At 36.6% G+C, this 22,609-nt stretch overlaps 1 protein-coding gene across 2 annotated transcripts in view; it reads left to right on the forward strand.

The window, feature by feature from the left end:
- The window catches only part of PTPN3 (protein tyrosine phosphatase non-receptor type 3), a gene marked incomplete at its 3' end in the record, with an annotated part of 94,162 nt that extends 71,762 nt beyond the window's left edge, over window positions 1-22,400 (forward strand). For both annotated transcript variants that reach the window (XM_084260927.1, XM_084260928.1), the window contains exons 18-26: window positions 904-1,060; window positions 2,750-2,916; window positions 5,677-5,767; window positions 6,031-6,092; window positions 6,921-7,067; window positions 9,765-9,893; window positions 17,491-17,636; window positions 18,322-18,457; window positions 22,323-22,400. In XM_084260927.1, the coding sequence (XP_084117053.1) occupies window positions 904-1,060; window positions 2,750-2,916; window positions 5,677-5,767; window positions 6,031-6,092; window positions 6,921-7,067; window positions 9,765-9,893; window positions 17,491-17,636; window positions 18,322-18,457; window positions 22,323-22,400 (1,113 nt within the window). The remainder of the gene's footprint in view (window positions 1-903; window positions 1,061-2,749; window positions 2,917-5,676; window positions 5,768-6,030; window positions 6,093-6,920; window positions 7,068-9,764; window positions 9,894-17,490; window positions 17,637-18,321; window positions 18,458-22,322) is intronic.
- Between the last annotated feature and the right edge of the window lie 209 nt (window positions 22,401-22,609).

The following is a 22,609-nucleotide window of genomic DNA, read 5'->3' on the forward strand; positions in this document are numbered from 1 at the left end:
GGACATGGTTTAGTGCTGGACTTAGGTGCTAGGTTAATCATAGCATCTTCATCATATTCTGGCCACAGTTTGAACTGCTTTGTGCTGGACTTAAGTTATGCATGCAAAGAAGTGTGGTAGAAAAAACCCGAACAAACCCTGAAGTTCAGCAGCTAATCTAAATTCCTGTATCCAAGACAAGGATAACAACAATTGCCTAAGTTTTCATTTGGAATGGGATGAGGAAAATCTTATTTCTGTGTTCTCTGCAGCACAAGTAGCAAAGGAATCTGTCACAAATGCAGGGTACTTGAGCTTCATAGGTTGAGTACTTACCCATTAAAGTTAAAACTTTCAGTGTATGAAGAAGAATGTTCTCCATTTGTAGATATCCACCTAACAAGACACGGATAAAGAACAAAAATATTAAATGTTTATGGATTTCTTTAAATTTAAAAAATGCATGTCTGGGGAATGTCATATTAACTTAAATTATGGTTATCAAAATAATGTTTGGACTTCTCATTATTCACCGCATAAGAGCAAAAGTGTGACATCTTATGTGTCCAAAACACTTCTTCCAGAAATTCAATTGTATGTGTCCATAACCAGTGATTCTTGAGTCTTGGAGTCTGAAGTTTAGATTGTTAGGAGCAATCTAGTGATGGCTATTTGTTAAATGTTAATACTTATATAGCTATCAGTATGCTGTTTGAACTGTTTCTCATCTTCATTGAGGGGCTTGGAAGCAAGACAGACAGCTTTAGACCTGAATCCTTTGTTAGAACTTCTGATACAGAAGACAAAACCTTGTAAGGAGCGCTATGAAGACTTTGCTTACATGATGAACTTAATATCCTGATGTGTTCCTGCTCACATGACTGGATGCAATGACATTAATGTGTTTCTTTGGTCTTGAAACAGGCTGATAAGTGCATTCCAAAACTGAATGAAGGTGATCAGATAGTGTTAATTAATGGCCGAGATATCTCAGAGCACACACATGACCAGGTGGTCATGTTCATAAAAGCCAGCAGAGAATCTCACACGAGAGAGCTTGCACTTTTGGTCAGGAGGAAAGGTAAATGGCTAATTTTATTCACATTTAATGTTGTTTAAGACTGTTGCTCTTACGCTTGGTGATATACCCTCTACTACTTATGTAAATGTATTCTCAGTGCACTGGGGATGTCTGTGCCAGAAAAGGCTCCCTGCATTTTAAATTAAGAATAGAACTAGTTTTCACTACAGGCTTTTACTATTGCAACAAAGGCCATATCAAGTTAGCATTTCTTCTTATTTTTAAGTTTAAAAATGCATAAGAAATGGTTCCTTGCAAAAGTTCTTTTTCTAAATATAGCATAATTTCATAAATCCCTAATGGTGGGTTTGCAAATACCCATGGCTCAGTGATACAGTGAAAGTCAAATCAGCATGTTCCCTTCTTCGTTCCTGCTTTTCTTACAATAGACATTTGTGACAATACTGAGCTGGAACTGTGCTGGCTACTTGCTAAATTGCTGCCAGCAAACAGAAGACAATCTCTGAAATGTGCAAAGTTTTAAGCCTTTACATTTAAAATACGGGGAAGCGTGGTTTTGCTTACTTAATGTTTAAACACACACAGATCTCAGGAGCTTTCAGCTGATGTGAAACTTCTAGTTTATTATTTGCTTTCTATAAGACTTACAGTAAGACCTTAACGCACACGATTATGGAAGAGCTTTGCACAGAGTTTCCGATTACATGATGACTTAAAAGTCCTAAGGGATTGTACATCACTGGGAAACAGGAAGAAATAAAACTGCCTGAACATTGTGCACCTCTGTAGCATTTATTTAAAATTTCTTATGTTTCTAAGAAGATATGTGGGTTCTTAGTCTTGTTTTCCTGACCACAGCACTGTTGTTCTTATTGTAGGCTTTTCCACTGGGTCTATGCAGTATTTAGTCTTCTCTTAACTTTTCTAGTCTGCTTTCCTACTTGCAGATAAGCAAAGCCTCAACTGGTAGCTAAAGATAACCCATAAGCCCCATGCCAGTCATTTGTATAGGCACAAGTATGAACAACTCCCCATTTTCTTTAGTTTGGTGGGTATGAGCCATGCTGATCATTGCAGAGAAAAACCATAGCTGGACCCATTTGGTGAAACAATACATTTCATAGAGACAGAACTGCTGTAGATGTTTGTCATGTTCTTCAACATGTTTAGCAAGGAATGTAATAGAGAACTGTCTAATAAAACTTTTTTGTAGGTTATTAAAGTATCTCCTTCATTGTTAGTGTAAGAAATGGCAAAAGATAATTCAATTGTTCCTCCAACACCAAGGGCATTCGATGCTAGTGCATTTATGTTCATTTTGCTGTTTGGGGTCCAAACTCATATAAACTATTTAAAAAGATATTCCATTAATTATGCTCTAAACTTTTTAGTCTGTTTTTTTTTTTTAACCGTGGTGGATGTTATGAGCCTTTAGCCTGTCCAACAGTTCCTTCTGTTAAACAAGGCTGCAGCAGAAAACCTCTTCATGCTTGGAAGTCAGGTTCTTTGCCTTCATAATTAGGCATCTTAAGGAGTTTCATTTTCCTCAAGGTCATAAGGACTTTTTATTCTTAGTTTGTGTATGCTGCTGTTACTTGCTTTCCTGAGGCCTTGTCTTTGAAAACTTTGTTGATCTTGAAACCTGGTAGATTGTAGTATGTGTTGCAAACACACTAATGCTCTATGTAAGAGATTTTAATTGAGTTTAATTTTCATTACGTATTTCAGTAGTTAAACAGTTTGTGGACCCTAAATCAGAAGATGAAGCTGATTGCCACAATCTTCCGGAAACAATTCTTCCTATCTGTTCTCAATATGGTGGTGATACACTGGAGGAGTCTATGGAACAGCTAAGGAAGGGGCTGGAAAGTGGGACAGTCCTTATTCAGTTTGAGGTAGGTAATACTCAATTCTCAAATCCCATTAATACAGACCAATCATGATGACCAGCAAGTAATGTAAGGGCTTAGTTAATTGGAAATCTTATTGTTCCTATTCAGTCCTATCTCAAGAGAGCAAGAATGGGACTTGCCCATCATTTCGCCCTTCACTACTTAAGATAGGGAAGAGTTACTATTCTTACATGAAATGCCATCTGCAGAGAAATATGTGATTTAGTTAACATGTTTCTAGCTCAAGTTCACAAAGGGTTTTTTCCCTTTTTCTTATTTTTTTATTAAGTACAACAGTTGAGTTTTGACTGAGGTCAGTCTTGTACGTTGTTTCTGCTTCCATGCTGCTCAGTGACATTTCTAGAATATCTTTTATACCTTAAGTTTTCAAGTTCTCATGGTTTTCCTTCTTTCACGGAATAACAGGACCACTTGACCATTCCTGATCTTCTCTTAGAGAGTGATATGAAAGCACAGGAAGATTAATTTCCATTTTCAGGATATTTGTAATGTCCAGTTCTGTGATGTTTCTCCCTGACAGTATAAAACACTGAAGGTTACTCCTTGGGCAAATGACTTCGTAGGTGAAATTACACTGTATATACAATGAGACTTGGAAGAACCACTATACAGATTAATGAATAATTTTTGTCATGTTCTTCAACAGGTTAGCAAGAAATGTCATATAAAACTGACTAATAAAATGTTTCATAGTTTATTTAATTTAATAGTTTAAATTTCATTAATTTAATACTTTAATTTCATACTTTAATTTAATTAGTTCCCTCAGTGTTAGCATACAGAAGTCCAAAAGGCAATTCAGCTGCTTCTCTAATGGCAAAGGAGTACATCATAAGTGTGTTTGTGATTGTTTTGCTGATAGTGATCCAAACATTTATAGTAACTTTGAAGAAACCCTGGTTATTATGATAGATAAATTTCACATTGTTGACTTCCGGAGTAACTCCTTCTGACAGTGAAACTCGTAGAACACCAATACCATTTTTTTCTAATTTTGATATTTTTCCTTCACTATTTTTTTTCAAATGCTGTAAGTTTTAATGTTAAGACTGTGATATTGCTTATTGCAAAACCACTTTGTTTCCAACATTTCTGAGAGTTAAGATTCCCCTTTTTACAAGGAACTGTGGACTACAGTTTGTGGCTGCTTTCCAAAAATCCACAGCACTGGTTGCAATGCAGCAATAGCAATGAGTCTGTTGGCTATTGAAACAGTAACTCAAAAGATATGGGCTGGCCTTTCAATGCTTTGCTAATTGTCAAAGTTGTTGACTGAATTTGTGCACAAAGTTTCTGTAATCATTTTAGGATATTTGGTCTTTTATGACTTTTCCTGAGAGCATTTCTAAAAGCACAAAACATTTTGCAGATCTATTAAAATAGTGCTTGGTGACCTTGAAAAGCACAGATAATTCCGTCATCACGTCATCAGCATTGGTGGCTCTCAACTCTCAATTCATGTGGGTAAAATAGTAAATAAATAGCCAGCAGACTATGAATAATCAAGTTTTTCCAGAATATATTCCTCCACTTTAGCAGAATTTAAGAAGTCTGTTAATGGCAAATGACTTTTTGCCAGGCAACAGTAATGAAGCTCCAGAATTATTACTTAACACTAAATTATTCTCTCTTGTCTCCTAAAAAAAGCAGAAATCACAACTTGGCTCTAGTAAAATATAATTTGAGTTATAACTGATAGAAGCTGTTTGGTTACATATATTATCAAATTCTCTTCTCACATGGCTTGTTCACGCTCTTCAAGTTGAAAAACATGTTAAACTCTGATACCAAGTCTTAGGATTCAGTAAATCTCACAGAAAAACAAACTTCTTGTATGTTATGCCTTTTCTGTCAACTAAACTAAGGGAGTAGGGGTTTTTAGCCTGCTATTTGTTTCATTCGATTTTATGTATGGAACCATATTCTAAACCTTCATTAAACATGTAAGATATAATGAGCTCTTTTTGCAGTGTTCAATGAAGTATTTAAACTCTGGCACAGCCAGGTTACTAACTCAGTTGTAAATTGATTTCATGTATATTTAATATGGAAAAAACTGTAGTTGTATAATTGCATTTTTTTATTTTTAATTTTGTGGTTGTTTGCCCCCTGTGTACCTTTTGTTGTCTTATACAATCTGGGTTTGGTCATACACTTCTGTGCCAACATTTACTCCTGATAAAATTCACAAGATAGGGTTTGGCCCAAAAGAAAGGGAGTCACATGTATAAGAGATTGTGACACATCAAAGTTTTGGGTTTTTTTTCAGGTACTTACAGGATTGGATGTAGGGGTTTTAGTTGAGAGAATAGAATTGTTTGAATTTTTTTTGTGTTAAAGTTGACTCCAGAAACTATCAGTTTTTAACTCTGATGTCTTTTATTGCTCGTTTCTCCCACTTTCACCTCTGCTTTCCTTTTGGTCTACAGTTGTATAAGAAAAAGGCCACCTTGAAGGGAAACAGTTTCTATCAATGACACACTTCCTTATTTTTTTTCCCCTTGTTTTTTCCCTAGAAATTCTTCTTGAGTTGATGATGGGCTACTAATAACAGAAATTCTTGTAATGTTAAAAATACAAAAAAAAAAAAATCTCTCAGGTGAATTTTGCAGATGGAATAATGAAAGAACATAACTTAAAACTTTTTTTTCCAATCTATGTATTTTCATGTGAAACTATTTAGTGTGCGTATGCTGTAATCACATCACTCAAAATTCTACTGTTTTTCGTACTGTCTTGCAGCAACTTTATAGGAAGAAACCAGGATTGGCTGTTACATGTGCAAAGGTGCCTCAGAATATGGACAAGAATAGATACAAAGATGTTCTACCTTGTGAGTATTAAGTACTGACTTTCTGCCTATTTTGCTTTACCTTCTAAATGATGACTTATAAAACTGGTATATTGAACTTCTTGATTAAAGATGTCATTATATAATCAAAGTCATAATTGTTCGTTTTCTTTTCTAAAAGGCAATCTATTTTAGTTAGAATTCTGCCTCATGTATGTCTGCAATTCCTGTTCTCTTGCTTAATAGGAAGCATGCCCCTTCTTTGCTAATTTGATTCCCTCTATTTTTATTTTTTTTGCGTGCAGATGATGCCACAAGGATAGTACTGCGAGGAGAGGAAGATTACATTAATGCAAATTACGTGAATGTAAGTCAGAAAGAGACCTGCATCTAAGCACTTGATGTATTTCAAGAGCAGTCTGAATTTGACCTCTTCAAGGAATAAGGGGTTTTCGGTTTGTATTTTGGGGATATGTAAATGTAAAAGATGTAAAGACTCATAATGTCTCTCTCTTGTGAAAGTAGTGGCCATCCTGATAAGAGTAGTTCAAGAATGTGGTATCGCAACTGCAATATGTGCTGGGTCTTTAACTAGAAAAAAATGGTTTTACCTTTCCACATACTGTGAGTGTTAAGGTTATCTCTTAGAGTGTAAAACTAAGCCTTTTTACTCTAGAACCACTTATGGCCTACCAGCTATGCTATGAAGGGTCTAGAAGATAAACTAAAGCCCTCCCTGAGTGCCCTAATCATGTCTATTGGCTGGGAGACCAGGAAAAGAGAGGAAAATATATATGTTTGTGTCAGAAACATATATTAAATACCTAAATCTTAGAATCAACTAATAATTTATTGTCTCTAGTATCAGCTAATAAACATCTTTTACTAGTGTACCTTTGACATTATGCCTTATTAATATTAAAGAAAGTCTGGAAAGCTTTGTGGTTTCAAGTTTTCAAATACATTTTCACTGTTCGTCATCTCTTCTTAGGTTCAGCATGATGGACTATAGTATATATATTCATTTGTTTTAAATCAAATGTTTAAAGATTTTTCACGTAATAAATTGTGATCTTGATTGTCTTATAGCTCAGTTTACCACTTTAATTTTCCCTCAAAGCTTTCTGTTTGAATGAAAAATAGGACTTGAGTAGTGTGAGCAAACTTTACATAGAGTTTTTCTTTCTCTTTTTAGATGGAAATTCCTTCTGTGGGCATTGTGAACAGGTACATTGCTACTCAGGGGCCTCTTCCACACACATGTTCACACTTCTGGCAAGTAGTCTGGGATCACAAGTTGACACTGATAATCATGTTAACAACTCTCACAGAACGAGGACGAGTAAGTGTTCAGGTTCTTTGTATCCTGAAGAAATGTACCGTGCCTTTGAACTTTTTTTTTCCATTCCTATGATTAAATAACCCTGAAATACATCAGCTTATTCTGTTGAATTATTTTTCTGAAGGCCAGACTTTCTGAATTGCTTAGAGGAACAGATACTCTGCAACTTTCTTTGTTATTCATCTTTGAAAACAAACCAACTGCCTGATAAACAAAATCCCTGCATTGACTCCATTTTGCTGATCAGACACATATTATGTGCTGTCATTTCTCTCCCTGAGAACTGGGCTCTGTGGCAGTTGCTCTCCGAACAGTTCAGCATATGTCTTGAAGTGTTGAGCAGGTTGAGCAAAACCTGCAGTCTGGCTTCAAATAAGAGCCTGCATTTGTAATACTTAGTAGTTTTAACATGCTGTTAGTCAGAATTTAACCTGCTTACATTCATTTGTCCTAGTTTCTTTCCTAGAATTGTTCTGATAACTCTTCTAATTCTGATTAGATAAATTCTAACACTACGAATTTCAGAATAATTCAAGGCAATATATGGTGTGTTCTGCTGTACTTTAATGTATTCTTTGTAGTTTTAAAGATTAAGTATATAGATGGTTAACATACATAAACAGATTTGGTTTGAAGTTTTAGAAACTGAAGAGAATAGTTTCTTTAAGAGATGGAGGAGAAGATTACTTTTATATACCTTCACTGTAGCCTTTCTGAACTAGACTTTCACTGGAATACTTCAGGTTCAGTCTATCCCACAGTACACTTTCAGCCTTTGGTTAGTTGGGAAATGAGGTGGCAAACTTTGCTATCAGTGCTTCTCTAAGCTTACCTTTTAAAATGCGGAATAGATACTGGCATTGGGATTGTTTCTACAGAAGTTACATGTCCACTGACTAGATGTGCCTATCTATCTGCCTTTAGGAAGTGAATCAGAAAAAGGAAGACTTTATAATTTTGGCAGTAAAGCAGAAGGGATTGGAAGATCAGCCTCTTAATATCATCAGTAGAAGTCAGGAGAGAAAGTGGTTCCTTATGTTTGTATGCAGAATTGACTAATCTGTTTTCTTTTCAAAAAGATAGTGTTGCATAGATGCAATTTTAATATTGAATTCTACTTCAGCTCACACTTGCATTTCATTGTACCTCAAACCGTATCTACAGTGCATCAGGTGAATTCACACGCTTTTCTGGTGACATGTTGGTGGGCTTGAAGGTTAAACCATTATGGCCTTGCTTGAAACCTGTCTGAGGCAGAGGGCAAATTACTTTCCTGAATCAGTATGTTTGTTTCTGGGCCTTTCTTTAGAACTTCAGCATTTAGAAACAATTAGTCTCTTAAGAGATTTCTGTCTTCAGTCATACATCAGACACAGAAAAGAAACATGCATCTCTTTCTGACTAATGACATGCATGTGAACTGGAGTTGTTTGTCAGTTCTTCCAGTTTCTGAGCTCAGTTTTTACTAGAAAGCGTGAAGAGCAACTGTAATCATAGGAACAAGTTACTGTGGATTGTTGTGACCAAAAGAACTTTCTATAGTGTATTTTTGCTACTGATATTTACAAGAATTATTCTTTGTTTTAAATAAAATTTTGCCTTAAAATACAAAATAAGATTTAATGCGAAAATGAAGACTTTTTCCCCATTCAGTGAATTCCTGTCAAAAACTGAAACAAAACATAGCTCTTAGTGGCCTGAAAACTAATGTAAGAGTTAGGGAAGCAATCTTTAGAAAATAGCTAGAGCTGCTTTGTTGCCCTCACCAGTTACTTTCAGGGAGGTGAGAAAGGAAACCATTCTTATGTAAGTAGCCAAAGAAGTACTACACATGCCAAACATCTGGAAAGTGCATGTTAAGGGGGAACAGTGCAGCTGGGTATTCCTTTTCCCACTCTCTGGCCCTCCAGAAACGGAGCTCACCTTGCTTTTTTCCTCAGCCATGAGACTGTGGTGTCATGATAAGGGTGGGAACAGGCTGGTTCACACTAATTATTTTTTTCTGTTCCTGCAAGATCTTGCTTCAAGATCTAAGAATAATTCAGGTTTGAAGGGACCTGTGGAGATACCCAGTCCATTCATCTGTGCACAAATAGGAGTAGCTTTGAAATTCATGTAGGTTTCACAGTGTCATGTCAGTTAAGTTTTGATTATTTTCATGGTTGAAGATTCCACAACCGTATTTGGCATCTTGTTTCTGTGCTTGACTGTTGTCATTGAAATTTTTTGGCAACAGCTAATCATAATTTCCCTTTTTGCATCTTTTTTTCAGTCACCTCTTTTCTTTTGTTGTTCACTTTCAAGAAAAGCTGGGCTCTATCTTCTCCATAACTTGCTATACAGGTGGCTGATATTAGTTATAAATTCATCCCATGTACTTAAGATAGAAAAAATCTATTTCTCCTCCTATATTATGCCTTGGGAGTCATTTTATCTATTGCAGATATGTACCAGACAGAAAGCTTCTTGATGATTTTTTTTTAATTATAAATTACTGAAACAGAAGCTTAGAGAAAGCTTAGCATATTTTGCCACGTTACTTTACAGTCTAGATGTAAACAGCTAACCAACAAAACAGATGAACTTTTATACCATTCCTTGAGTTCCCTAACCCATACCATTGTGAGGGTAGGCTGGGGAAAAAGAAGTGTTTGTATACAGTCTTGATGTGTATCTAATTTATTTTATGTTTTTCAGACCAAATGCCATCAGTATTGGCCAGATCCACCAGATGTAATGGAATATGGCAGCTTTCGTGTCAGGTGCCACTCTGAAGACTGTACGATTGCTTATGTTGTTAGAGAAATGGTGATTACCAATATTGAGGTAAATGCCCGTTATCCTTAATTAGCCCCAAGGAAGCTGAATGAATACATGTATACACAGGAAGATGCTGTCTGAGCACATAGATAGATGTCTGTGAATATAAACATATATCTCTGAATATACACACACACACATTGTTTATTAAAAAAATACATAATGAATCAACATAGTATGAATATTTCATTAGAGGCTCTTAAAAACATACCTTTTGAAGCTCTGTAGTACTTTAATACCTTAATGCTGTACAGGTACTGTAACAGGCTTCTTAGAGAAGTTTACTGCTTTTCTGTGAACAGCTTTGCGGTCACTGACTCCTCAAGTATTTTGATTTTCAGCTAGTTTTTTCTAAGTGACTGCTCTTTCAAGGATGAACTATGGGTCACTTGGTTAATGGTGCATGCAGCTGAATAGCTGACAAAGAAATGAAGTGTAATAATGTTGTTTTGAAAGATGCAGAATTGCACCAGTTCCTTTTAATTGTCTTTAGTCACATTTTAAAAATGCAAAATATTCTTATATCTATCCCAAATGAAATGTGCTCAATTTATGTAAGGCACTTATGTTCCATAGCTGTTAGTACTTAATGCTAATGAAAGGGCTATAAATCAAAGAGAAAGTTAAATACATGGAATACTTCCTGCATAGCAGCTTGTCTTGTAAAAATCCATGTTCAGATCACATCTAGACTTCCCATAATCAGAATATAGAAGTTTGGCTTTTGTTTGTAAGTTGTCCTACGTTTCTTATATATTCCCCTCTTCATTCCTTTTCCAAAATTCTACAGTTACAAGCATTTTCTAAAAGATGAGGGGTTTGTGCTATTGAAAGATACGTGTGTAACAAATAACTCTGATAAATTACAGTTCCAATACTAGTCAAACTTTTGTATAGTTAAGTAGATTTTGCTGTTACAACTGATAGTAGGAAGATAAAGGAAGCACCTGTTTTAAAATGTAACATTTCATTGATGTTCTTACATCAAGATAACCAATTCTTTAGTCTCAAATATTTATAACTGAATCTATCACTTGACTGTACATCCAAATGTGTTTTAATGTGATTAAGATTTCCTTTGTAGTCATCAACATGTGAGATGCCAGTACTTAAAGGTCTCTCAGTTAAGATGGTTTACAGCATTTTGTTTCAGATTCTCACTATGAGAAACCAGCCAGCCAGGGAGCTGCATGATTTTTCATTCTGTTTTTCAGCCAATTAGTCTGTAAGTGATAGATTTGAATGTCAGCACAGAAGAAATTAACCTCGTTATGCAGTACTGCAGAGTTTATGTAGGCAAACTTTCAGTCCCTGTCACTCAAATGAGTTGATTTCCAATTATCTTTGGTTAGCTAATGCTTCATGTAAATGCTAATTTACACTTTTGAAATACTACTACTTTCTCTGGTTAGTATTTTTCAAACCCATACATAATTTTGAGTAAATTCACCACTGACTGTGTTCAGCATGTGTTTTCACTTCAAGTGTCTGTTTACTATCATGTGATAAGTCAAAATCCAATGTGAATGGGGCAGTCAGTTGTTCAGGGGTTGTTGGTTTTTTTTAGTACTGGTTAATCCTTCTTGATATAAAGTTGGTGTGAGAATCCAGTATGCCTTCGTAGACATGTTAATGAATAAGTTTTTAAAGATCCTCAACCATGTAAATTGTTTTGTGATAGCTGCCAGCTGAGAAGGTCATTCCTAGTGCAAAGGCATATGCTTGCATTGATTTTTCTCTAGGTTAGACAAAAGCATGCTAAAGTTAGTCCTGGATGGAGGTGCTGTGGTGAGGAGACAATTTTTCTGAGTTTTTGGTTCAGTTGGGTCTTTTTTTTAACTAAAGACTACACTCAAAAGAACACCCAACATTAAGCTATCCCACACAGTAAAAAATATGACCCTAGTGATTGATGGCTTTGTGTACCTTTGGCGTTTCAGACAGAAATAAACACCTTTTTAGCTTGTTAGTACCTAGCCAAAGAAGTGTCTGAAAACACTGAATTATTGCCTGGTTTTACATGTCATTTGAGCTGCTTTCTTAAAGCTGACCAAAGGTATTCTTTTCGGAGGCATCCTGTGTTTGAGTAGACGTTGCAAAGCTTTATATGTACTACCTCTCACAGACAGTGGTGTTCTATTCTTTGAAGAACATGTAAAAAGTATTCTGAATTCAAACCAAGGTTTTATTATTCCCTGAACTAATGTGAGCATCATTGCACTGGGCTTTATGAAGACAAGCAGCTTTTAATAGTAAGATGGATAAAGCTTCAAAGCTCACAAGAGACTTGATTTCTGTTGGAAAGGCGTATTTGTGAAATAGGTTCCTGTGAACTAAGCTGTACAGATTCCAAATCTGCCTTTAGGGGAAAATAGCTCAAAAGAGAAGTTTATGAAGATATGCCCTTGGCCTTTGCTCATATATCTTCCGAAGCCGAGAAGCAGGAAACTTTTCAGGCTTTTTCTGACGCAGTTTAACTTGGTGCTGCTTTGCCTGTAATTGAAGATCAGCGAATGACTGCAAATGTGAAGTATTTGTAACCTTTCTAAGCCTTGTGAAATGAAATAAGGATTAATTTCCTGCCTTTTCTTTTCAAGGCCAAGTTTGAAAGCTATCCTGTTGCAAAATGAAAGAAAAGCAAATAAAGCACCAAGTTGAGGGAGGTGTGTTGTTGGGGAGGTTGTTTTGGGTTGGTTTTTTTTTAAGCTTATGAACAGACCAGAACAAACTGACAGAAGGAAAGAAACGGTGTAGTCTGAGTGCAAAATTCATCACACTGCACTACTTTGTAAAACGTGATCAATATTTCTTTTTAATCGTTGAAAAAAATACAATGGGAAGCCTGAAGCAAGCTTTCATTCAGCTTCCTTTAAGATAATTGCCTTGCAACATATCATTGCACTTTAAATCTCTCCAATGTTTTGAGCCTTTTGTAATATTTTTCTATTTTACCTGCACATTACTCACATAACTCTGAAGAGTTGGAACTTTATAAGTTTTATTCTGCCACATCTTATGTTAGTTGTTTCCACGTCTTGTTAGCTGTTTCCAAAGTGTCCTGTCATTCTCCCACCTGATCTGTTTTATTAACTGAAGAAAATAATTCAAACAGAAAGGAAAAAAAATGCTGTAATGAATGAGGAGGGAGTGGCAGGAGAGAGAGCACTTTATCCCTTATAAACAGCTAGGGTCAAGGTAATTAAGGCAATTCCTTGTGTCATAATGTGAGCTGTTTAGCAGGACTGTGCAGACAGTGACAATGCAAATAAAGGGATTTGTAGAGATAAGCTTCTTTTTAATTTAAAAGCTATTACTTTTCATGGACATCACAATGATGGAAGGGATGGTTAGAAGAAAAAGAAACTAAATTGATACAGCAATTCAAGCACATTGAATATTAAACATAAATTCATTTGCTAAGGAAGGATATTGCTGTTTGCCAAAGGCAAGAGGTGAAACTGCAAGATGAAGAATTACTGATATCTTTCTGTTTATGAATGATCAGCATGTAGGCCTTCTAGTGACTGTCTTAAATTTATATTAGATGAAACAAAGGTAGTAATGTAAATGAGTTTACAGCCAGCATTTTCTTCTGTGAACAGCTGAAAATAGAGTCTCTAATTTTTACACATCTTAATTGTCTGGGCTGAGGCTTTGCACAGAGTTTGTCAGTCTTGCCAGGTACATGTCACAAAGCAATTTGTTGGGGGGAAGTGTTGAGTATACTCATGCTAAATATTCTTAGACTGGTTCACTGAAACTTTTGCTTCTGCACATTAAACAAGACCTTGTATTTTCTCTTTCTAGAGAAATTTATATAAATTTGACCATGTGATAAATGTCTTGAACAAGCTGCTTGTACTGCAGAGGTATTTTAAAGGCTTCTCTGAAAACTGTCTGGTCTATGAACAAGTTCTGTTCTGTCAGATACTCATGATAGAAGAAAACAAGTTGGTTTTGAATAGTAAAGAGGTGAAGAACAAGAGTAGATTAAAAGTGTTAAGCAAGGGTGTACAGAAGTATAATGAGGTGGGAACCAAAGGCCCAAAGAAATGCCAAATGCCACTGCCAAAGCATCTACTCTTCAGAAACTAGGCTTTAATCCTGATCACGGAGTCTCAGCTTTAAAGGTATATTTGAGAAGCTCACTAGCAAGGAGTGATTAGAAGATAGGATGACTGCTTCAGGGTTGATATAGTTCTACATGCCAAAATTTCCTTTTTTTTAAATTGAATATTATATTATAACCTAGACAAAAAAAAAGGCACATTAAATGAAAAGGTAAAATGCAAAATCAATTGCTTGGATTTTAAGAAAAATTTAAATTAAGGTTGACCTTTCAGGCCTAAATTTCCTTCTTCCTATATGAGTATTATCATTCGAAGATATGTGTGGTGTTTTTCTGGAGAACACCTGATTCATTTATTAATCAGGGAGAGTCATTGTAGGAGAATGGAACGAGGAAGTCTGCCATTTGATGTAATTATAGGCGAGGCTGCAAGCTGCAGAAAGATGAAGAATGGATATTTTTGTGGCTGGACATCTTGACAGTGAGATTGTTTCACAAGTGTTACGGCAGCCATTTGAAGCATTACTTCTGACAGCCCTATATTTTGTCAGGACTTGCAAACCCAGTGGCAGACTTATCAGGAAGGACCAAGTATCTTTTTGGTTTTGAGTGAAATCTAGGCTGTTAGCTTAACCCCCAATGAAGTTGCTTTTGCAGTGAGATGCCTTGAGTTTACACTGGAAGGGTAGGTACATCTTTATTTTGTCTGGCACCTATGCTGCAGCAATAATAACCATTATCAGGAGAACAGTAATAAATACCTTGGGACAGATATGATGTCTTAGATCTCTGTAGCTGTTTGCCGAGTAAATGTGGGTCAGTGCCATGAAGCAGCTAAATGTTGGCCAAATGGCTGATAAGCTAGCAAAATCAACGTAATCCAGAAGTGTCACTGTAATCTGTAATTGTTTGGAACTTTTTTTTTAATCCACCATCTTTAAGCTAATTTGTGTAAATGTGATGTGAGTACAAAAAGCGGCAAATATTTTTGGAACAACGAGGTGTGTAATGTCAAGTTAGGAAAAACACCAACCAGACCATGAGCAACTCTTGCTGTCTCACCTTCTGTAAATTTAGACTTATTAGTCTAAATTTAGTCCTTAACCAGGACTAATAAACCCAGATTTTATAAGGATAAAATCTACATTTATCAGTTATCAGGATGCTACAGTAATGACAGTCATTGAAAACCTCAGTGCTGAAAAAATAAATTTCTGGAAAGGATTCAAGTTGACTGGCAGAGAGTAGTGGTTTGGACCTGAGGATAATAAGCAGCTACCTCTTATTTTCCATTACCAGATTTGCACAAAGCAGCATGGTCTGGCAGAAATAACATGTTTAAAAATAAGTATTTTTAATAGGGCATATACAGTGCAGCTAATGATGGGACCAGTAACAATAATTCTAGCACTTTTTTTTTAATGTATGAGTGGTAGATTTTAGTAACCATGATGGCCTTTTAATATAAGTTAATGCAAGTTATACCTGGAATAATTAACAAACAGCTATGTTGGTCTCTAAGGATGAATAGGGCACATTACAGAAAATGATGATGATGATTACACCAAAAGAAGCAGCTCTGAGGACTGAGTGCATGCTTTTACTGTATATTCTTACCCTGAATAAGTCTTATGTAATTTACTTGTACTTAATGCAGCTCATTATATTTCAGCCTGAATTAGTGATAAGTAAAAATTAAGTTAATTCTCTTTTCTGAGCTTGTAAAATAGCTTTTGATGCTACAGATCACTGTCGGTGGTTCTCAGGTGTTGCACTGGCACTTATCCATGACGTGTGGCTTGAAGTTCTTGATGCACATGGAAAGTGACTGGATACTCACTCTTGGATAATTTTAGAATGAATGAAGTCTTTGTTTCACCTGAATGCTCTAATCCAAATGTCTCTGCTTTAAGAGAATCAGCTCAAACTGTTGCATGTAATTGCTGTGTTATCTCATTTCCCTTTTGAAGAAGTTCTGATTAAGCACATGCTGATTTCCAAAAGAGGACATTTTAATGACACATTCTTGCCGTGTTTTTGTATTTTTTTCAATCTCTGGCATTTCAGAAAAATAGAACATCTAATCATTTTATCAAGATCAACTACGTAGTCACCTGGATTATATAGATCCCAATGCAATTTGCATCATAGGGAGCTTCATCAGTAGATTGCATTATCCACTCAGGCCTTAAACTAGAACTTTTAATAGTGATTGCTCAGGCTCTGCCTTTAAGAAGCAAAGTGTGAGCTGTGGTGTTTATCCTCATGTCCCTGGACCCAACTGTAAATTTCTGCAATTACTTTGACTGGAATAAACTTATTTCCTGTGATTCTGCTTGGTACATAAGCAGTAGCTATTCTGTCTTCTCTATCTTACTAGCTGGGAGTGGAACAACTTCCTTAAGTGGAAGAGGAAAAAAATCAGTTGAATGCAGTTAAAATAGGTCATGTGTTTCTGTAGCTCTGCACTGAAGAGAAAAGGAAAAAAAACCCTCTTAAACATCACAACAGGGTTCTTGTGTGGTGCACTAGGGAGAGGCCAGCTTTTATAGACTAAGACAGCAATAAAGGAGAGTTTTATTCCAGTAGGGTGTCAGATGTTAAGTCTAGTAATGGACATTGACAAAACACAGCTAACAGTTCTACTGTTGCCAAATGTGTGGAAGGAATAAAGGAACATGAAAATGTGTCAGTGAGATCCTCATTGCATGATGCAGGAGAGCTTAGGACTGGTTCTAGGATTTTTTTTCCTTCCCACCCTAATCATTGGTTACATCTGCAGCATAGCAGTTGATAATCTGAATGCAAAGTTGATTGAGTGATCTCATAATCAATGTTAACAAAAAGCTAAGCTGAAAGAACCTCTGTAAAACTGGGGTTTATTTTTTATATAATTGAATGAAAAGAGAGCTCTTCATACAGTAGCTTCCATACAAAAAGTATTCTTCTGTGGGTCATACAGAAGTCGTTCATCTATGTACAATGAAACAAGTATGTATGAGCAATATGTATTGTTTCCTAACAGAAACCAGATTTTGCAAATGTTACAGGCAACTTAATATTATAATTGAATCTGTAAGTGCACACAGACATACCATATTTAGCCCTGAGACCCTGTTGTTTTGGTATTGTTCTCAATAGTTCTGCTGTTTTCTGCTGTTTCTTCCAGCCTGTCCTAAAGTATTAGGCAGTACTACTTTGCATAAATCTTGTAGGGTTTTACCTAAGGAGACTCATTAATGTCAAGTTATAATAGGTCAATAGTTGATTAATTTTTAAAAATTTAAATCTATATAGATCACAGAAGTTAAATTTAATATCTCATTTATTTAGAAAATGTTATTCCTTTTGCTGCTTTCTAAGAATTGCACATTCATGCTTTATTCTGAATTCTAAAATGCAAAACTTTTTCTACGTCATATGCATCTTACAGCATCTGCAGAATATTCTTACTCTGAAAAGTAAGACGTTTCTAGTAAACATCAATGCAGGAATCAACACTGAACACTTTTTGAAAACCTTCCTGCATTTCAGACAGAACAACAACACACCGTCACCCATCTCCAGTATGTTGCTTGGCCTGACCATGGTGTTCCTGATGATTCCATGGACTTCCTGGAGTTTGTGACCTGTATGAGGCCAAAGAGAGTAGAGAATGAGCCGGTCCTTGTTCACTGCAGGTACTGGTGTTTTAAAATTCTGGTTATAGAATTGCTTCAGCCTTAGAAATAAGAATTTGCTTAGAAAAAATTGTCTGCAAGACAGGACATTCCTTGAATTAGATGAAGATGTTAAACTGTGCGATACCAGCGTTCACTGTTGAAAACAGAAGCTCTGATGTTATATCTAAAGGATGGGTTTCTTTTCTCTCCCTTTTTCCTGCAGCCTTTTGGTGCAATGGCTTAGTCACGTAATTATCACAGAGCTGATAATCTGTGTTATAAGTTGTTCTCCATTTTTATCCTCTACCACTATTTTAACCACATTTTTTAATAGTGCTTAAAGTTGGGAGTTTTTCTGCTGTTCAAGTGCCGGTCAAAAAGTGGTCAATTAGCTCTTACCTTTTTTAATCAAAAATACCAAACCAGCACGCTTAGATTTGTAACCAGTTATAATTGTTAAAAATCCATTTGCTTTAAGTGATGTTCTAGTTTTATTTATATAAAAATTATTTTCTTTTAAATTGTTGGCAGGAAATATTACTGCAGTTGCTTTAAAGATAAGCTTCACACTCTCTTCTAATTCTATTAAGATCTTCCTGTAATTTCTAAGGCTATTTAGCATCTGAGCATAAAGCCACCGATAGGAATCTGGTGCATTACAAAAACCTAATTTTCTAGACTATTTTTCTGTTACATTTCACAGCGCTGGGATCGGTCGCACCGGTGTATTGGTCACTATGGAAACAGCCATGTGCTTAATTGAAAGAAACCAACCTGTTTATCCGCTGGATATTGTACGGAAAATGCGAGACCAGCGAGCTATGATGGTGCAGACATCAGTAAGTGATGGAGAGGAAGCCTCATGTCCTGTTGTCCTGTTTACATTTACTCCACTTGTCTGGCTTTAAAATGGATCTAAATGATTTTCAAGTGATATAGCTGTATGAGTCTTCTGTTGCCATTGTATTTCTTGCTCACTTAGCATAACGTAGCATGGTGGCAAAGGCTGCTCTGCTTGTGTGGTGTGTATTTGACTTGTAAATATTTCTTACTTTGCCTGTAAATCTTTCTTACCTTCAGTTAAGAGATAATTGATTTCTATGCATTGCAAGTAGTTAGAATTCACAAAGTCAGACCTGCACAAATCATCTGTTCATGGCCCTTTGTCTAAAGTCTCTGCAAGAAGCTAGGATAATTTTCTGCTTTTTCGTTCTAGTTCAGAGCCTTACAGGAAGGTATTTAACTGAAGATAAAATTAAAGGTTTTGTTGTATGATTGGAAGAGAGAAAGTAGCTTTTTGACAGAAGAAATTTGATAGGAACAATATATGTTTGAGGTTTTTTTTTAAGTTGTGCCACTACTCCAGTTTAGAACAACAAAGGCAGGAATGAAATACAGGAAAATTTGGGTAGTATCAACAACTGAAATGTGAAAGCAGAATGTGATTTTTAAGATGGAAGCTCAAAGATCAATAGGGCAATCTTGTATCAGCTTTGGAAATGAACATATTCGTGTTATAGACCAAAGATGAAGGATGGGAGGCTCAGGGATTGGATGACCAAATATTGTATGGGTTATCTCAGAGATCCTATGACAAATGGAAGTAAAGGGGTTTAGGACCCACAAAGGCAACAGTTAAATGTGGCGTTTCTGTCCCTTGTCTTCAGAAGAATATGCCTTGGTTTCCACTTGATTTAGGGAAGGAAGAAGGTAATTTGAGAAGACAAATTCTATTCATTAGAACAGGTTAATTGCTGCAGGAGCTAGCATTATGACTGACTAGATGCAGGGGAAGGGGGAGGCCTTGTGTTATCAAAGGATATGTCAGGAACTATGATTGCTTGTGTCACGCAAGAGTGCTCTGCGAGCAGAGATCGTCGGTGCATGCTGCTGGGACTCTTGTTCATTGCCATGTGAGTGCCCTCTCTGGAACTACTTCAGCACTGAATGGTTGTGGAGGGAGTTGTCTGAATAGTCCCCTGCCTCTTCCTTGTCGACATGGAGGCTGAGCTTATGAGAAAGGATGTCATGAGATGAGAAATGCTAGCCTGAAATTCAAGGAAGATGAGTCGGATTCTGAAGTTTGAACTGTCAATGCCTCTCAAGTTTTTAAAATGAACTGAGGAAGTTCAGGCTTAAACGTTCCAGAGGCGGTGGTCTTTCTGAGACTCAGGCATGAGGACCTGAAGTAAACATCAGCTGAGTCCCTTCTGTTACAACAGAAATCAGCAGGGATTGTCCTTGCACTCTACAGTATGATGTAACTGAAGAACAAGTGGAATAGCATAAAAATACTCATTTCTCCCATACTTGAGGTCTGATTGTCAGTGTATCTAAAACAGGATTCTTTACCTCGCTCACTGTGTTCCCAGCTCCCTATCAGCATGATTGGGAGAGGAATGATCTGTAGCAGCAGTACAGTAAAACCAAATTTACTTGTTTTTCTGAAGTATGCAGATACTGTTGTGAAAAGCCAATGAACTGAAACGGCGTGCTGTGCTGGAAATGAGACACAGAGGCGAGCACTCAGCTGTGAGAAAACAGAATACTGAGAGCTGCATGGTGACGTTTTGATCTATCCTGGGTGCTCTGATGCATTCCCAAGCGTTCCAGATAGCCCCACTGCTCAGATTCGATGCCCAGTTTTGGTTTCTGGGAGAAACCATTAGGGATTGTTGAGTTGTAATAGCTTTGCCTGAAGCATTCTCTGCTGCCTGGTGGGGATTGCGTGTGCGTTCCAGTTCTAAGGCGGTACACAGCCAGATGCATGCTGTGAGTTAGTATCAGACAGGGCATCCTCAAGTAAGTAAGAATGGACTCATCAGAGCTATTAACTGGTCAGGTTAGTGTCTGCTGTTGATCATGTGAAAGCTGTAGTCTCTCAAAGACCTATGATGTGGTCATCAGGAACAGCACAACAAAAGCTTCAACTAAAGCAACAAGCTACAACAAAAATTGTGTAACTGTATGTCCTTTCAATTTTAAAAAAAACCAACCTAACCATTAATGTTCCATAAAAGAGAAATTAGACATAGAAACAATGCAGAAAGCAGTGCTTTAGGACACAGGTAACAGAACTAGCTATCAGCTGGGTGAGCAGTAAGAATATATGCTACAGATAGGAGCAAAGAAAACAAGCTGAGTCTGAGTCAGAGGAAGCAGCAGAAGTGTTCCTTCTTATTTGTTCAGTAACTTGATCACACAAAGGAGTTAACAGAAGTATTGAAGAGAGAGTTAAATATCACACTTGACTTGTTCAGGCAGTAAAAATATGCAAATGACAGTAACAATGAAGAGAAAAGTCAAGGTAATTAAGAAATAAAGACAAAAGAACAGTGATATTGAAGGTGGGAGTAATTGACTGAAGGGTTGAAAGAAAAGGCAGGAAAATCGAGATGGATAAAAATTAATTTCCACCTCCCAGTTTTCTTTAAGATTTTCTGTGCTTAAGAGAAAATGTATTGCAGGTTATGGAAAAGAATAATAGTCGTAACTGCAGGTATTAAAATGCAGCCTATGGTCCTTCACAGTCCAAGAGTTGTCTTTTAGCCCTGTCCTTGGGGAGGGATCCGGGGAATGTTCCCAGATGCTCTTGGTGAGTTGATGAGAGCTGACATACAGGGGCAGCTGGGAGAACATTTCAAAGGTTGTAAAAAGGGATTTAGAAAATGTGAAGCTGCACTTCTCTGAGGGTATGACATGGAGCTTTGAAGAAAGGTGTTCATTTTGGGGTTTTGACAAAAAGTACTTTTGGAGGAGAAGAGAGATGTGCTTTGATCTTTAAGTTCTTTCAAATTTCTATCATCCTGTATTCTCAGGACTGTGTTAGTTACAGAATTTTATGCGGGCGACGTGGATTGCTAGCTCTGCACTAGCCCTGTTGCTAGCGTCTCCTTGTATCGCATTCTGGAAAGAGGCTCCCAGGCTATTTGCTTTTAACAAATAAGTACATCAAAAGATCAAGGAAATAAGAGTACAATTCAGAAGAGAAACATTAGTCTAATTTGTGAAAACTCCACGAGAACCAAATGGGCTCAAAACGTTGGGTGACAGAAGAATTAATGTGGCTGCTACTCTTCAAAAATATTCATTGCAAAGGTTTTGATCCCATTCTGTTACAAAAGGAGATGTGTGGTCTGACTGCAAATTGAGGATAAAGTGACTCTGTCTTCTGCAACAGAGTAGCTGGTTTTAAAATAAAGTAGTTTTTAGCAAGGAATTTGGACCTACATGGTAACTTTAAAATGCGGTTTTGATCATGTAACTTAAATGTGTACAGTAATATGTAACTGCGGGATTCACAAGGTTTAGCATACTTGTAGTAATCAGGTAACAGTATCAAAAAAAGTACAAAGAACATAAATATCTAGTTGAACCTAAAGTTAAAAGAATCATGTAGGTTTTCCTACAAATAAATCTTATTCCCTGAGACTTAAGCATATGTTCTTTCAAATTTGGGACTGTGTTTTCCTTGATGTGAGATTTTTAGTGCTGGTCCTTCAAAGAAGAGTAAATGTTACCTTTGTTTACTGTGAACACAGCCACAGGGTTGGATTTTCTCCTTCCATCTTTGTGTCTCCTCTCTTGTCATTGTCTGGGAAAAAAAGAAGCCGTAGGACTGTTAGCCCTGGTAAATGCTTGTGTATAATCAGGAGTTTAGCTAATCATCCATAAATGTGTGCTGTTTGTTTCTTCCTTATACAGAGCCAATACAAATTTGTTTGTGAAGCTATTCTTCGTGTTTACAAAGAAGGATTGGTTCGACCACTGGATTCCAGTTAGCACAGCAGCGAAGGATGAATTCTTTGTTTTCCTCCTGAAAAGACTGCTCTTTCAGTTAAACGAGGGCTTGTTTCTGGAAGCAACTAGAATGGACTAGAAGCCCATGAAAAGACAGATGAGCACATTTGAACTGTGGCACTTTAAATTTCTCAAGAAGATTGCTAAATCATGTACAGTATAACGAAGTCATGTAGATATATATGAGAGCG

This window comes from Gallinula chloropus, assembly GCF_964237585.1.
Source record: "Gallinula chloropus genome assembly, chromosome: 2".
Classification (NCBI taxonomy): Eukaryota; Metazoa; Chordata; class Aves; order Gruiformes; family Rallidae; genus Gallinula; species Gallinula chloropus.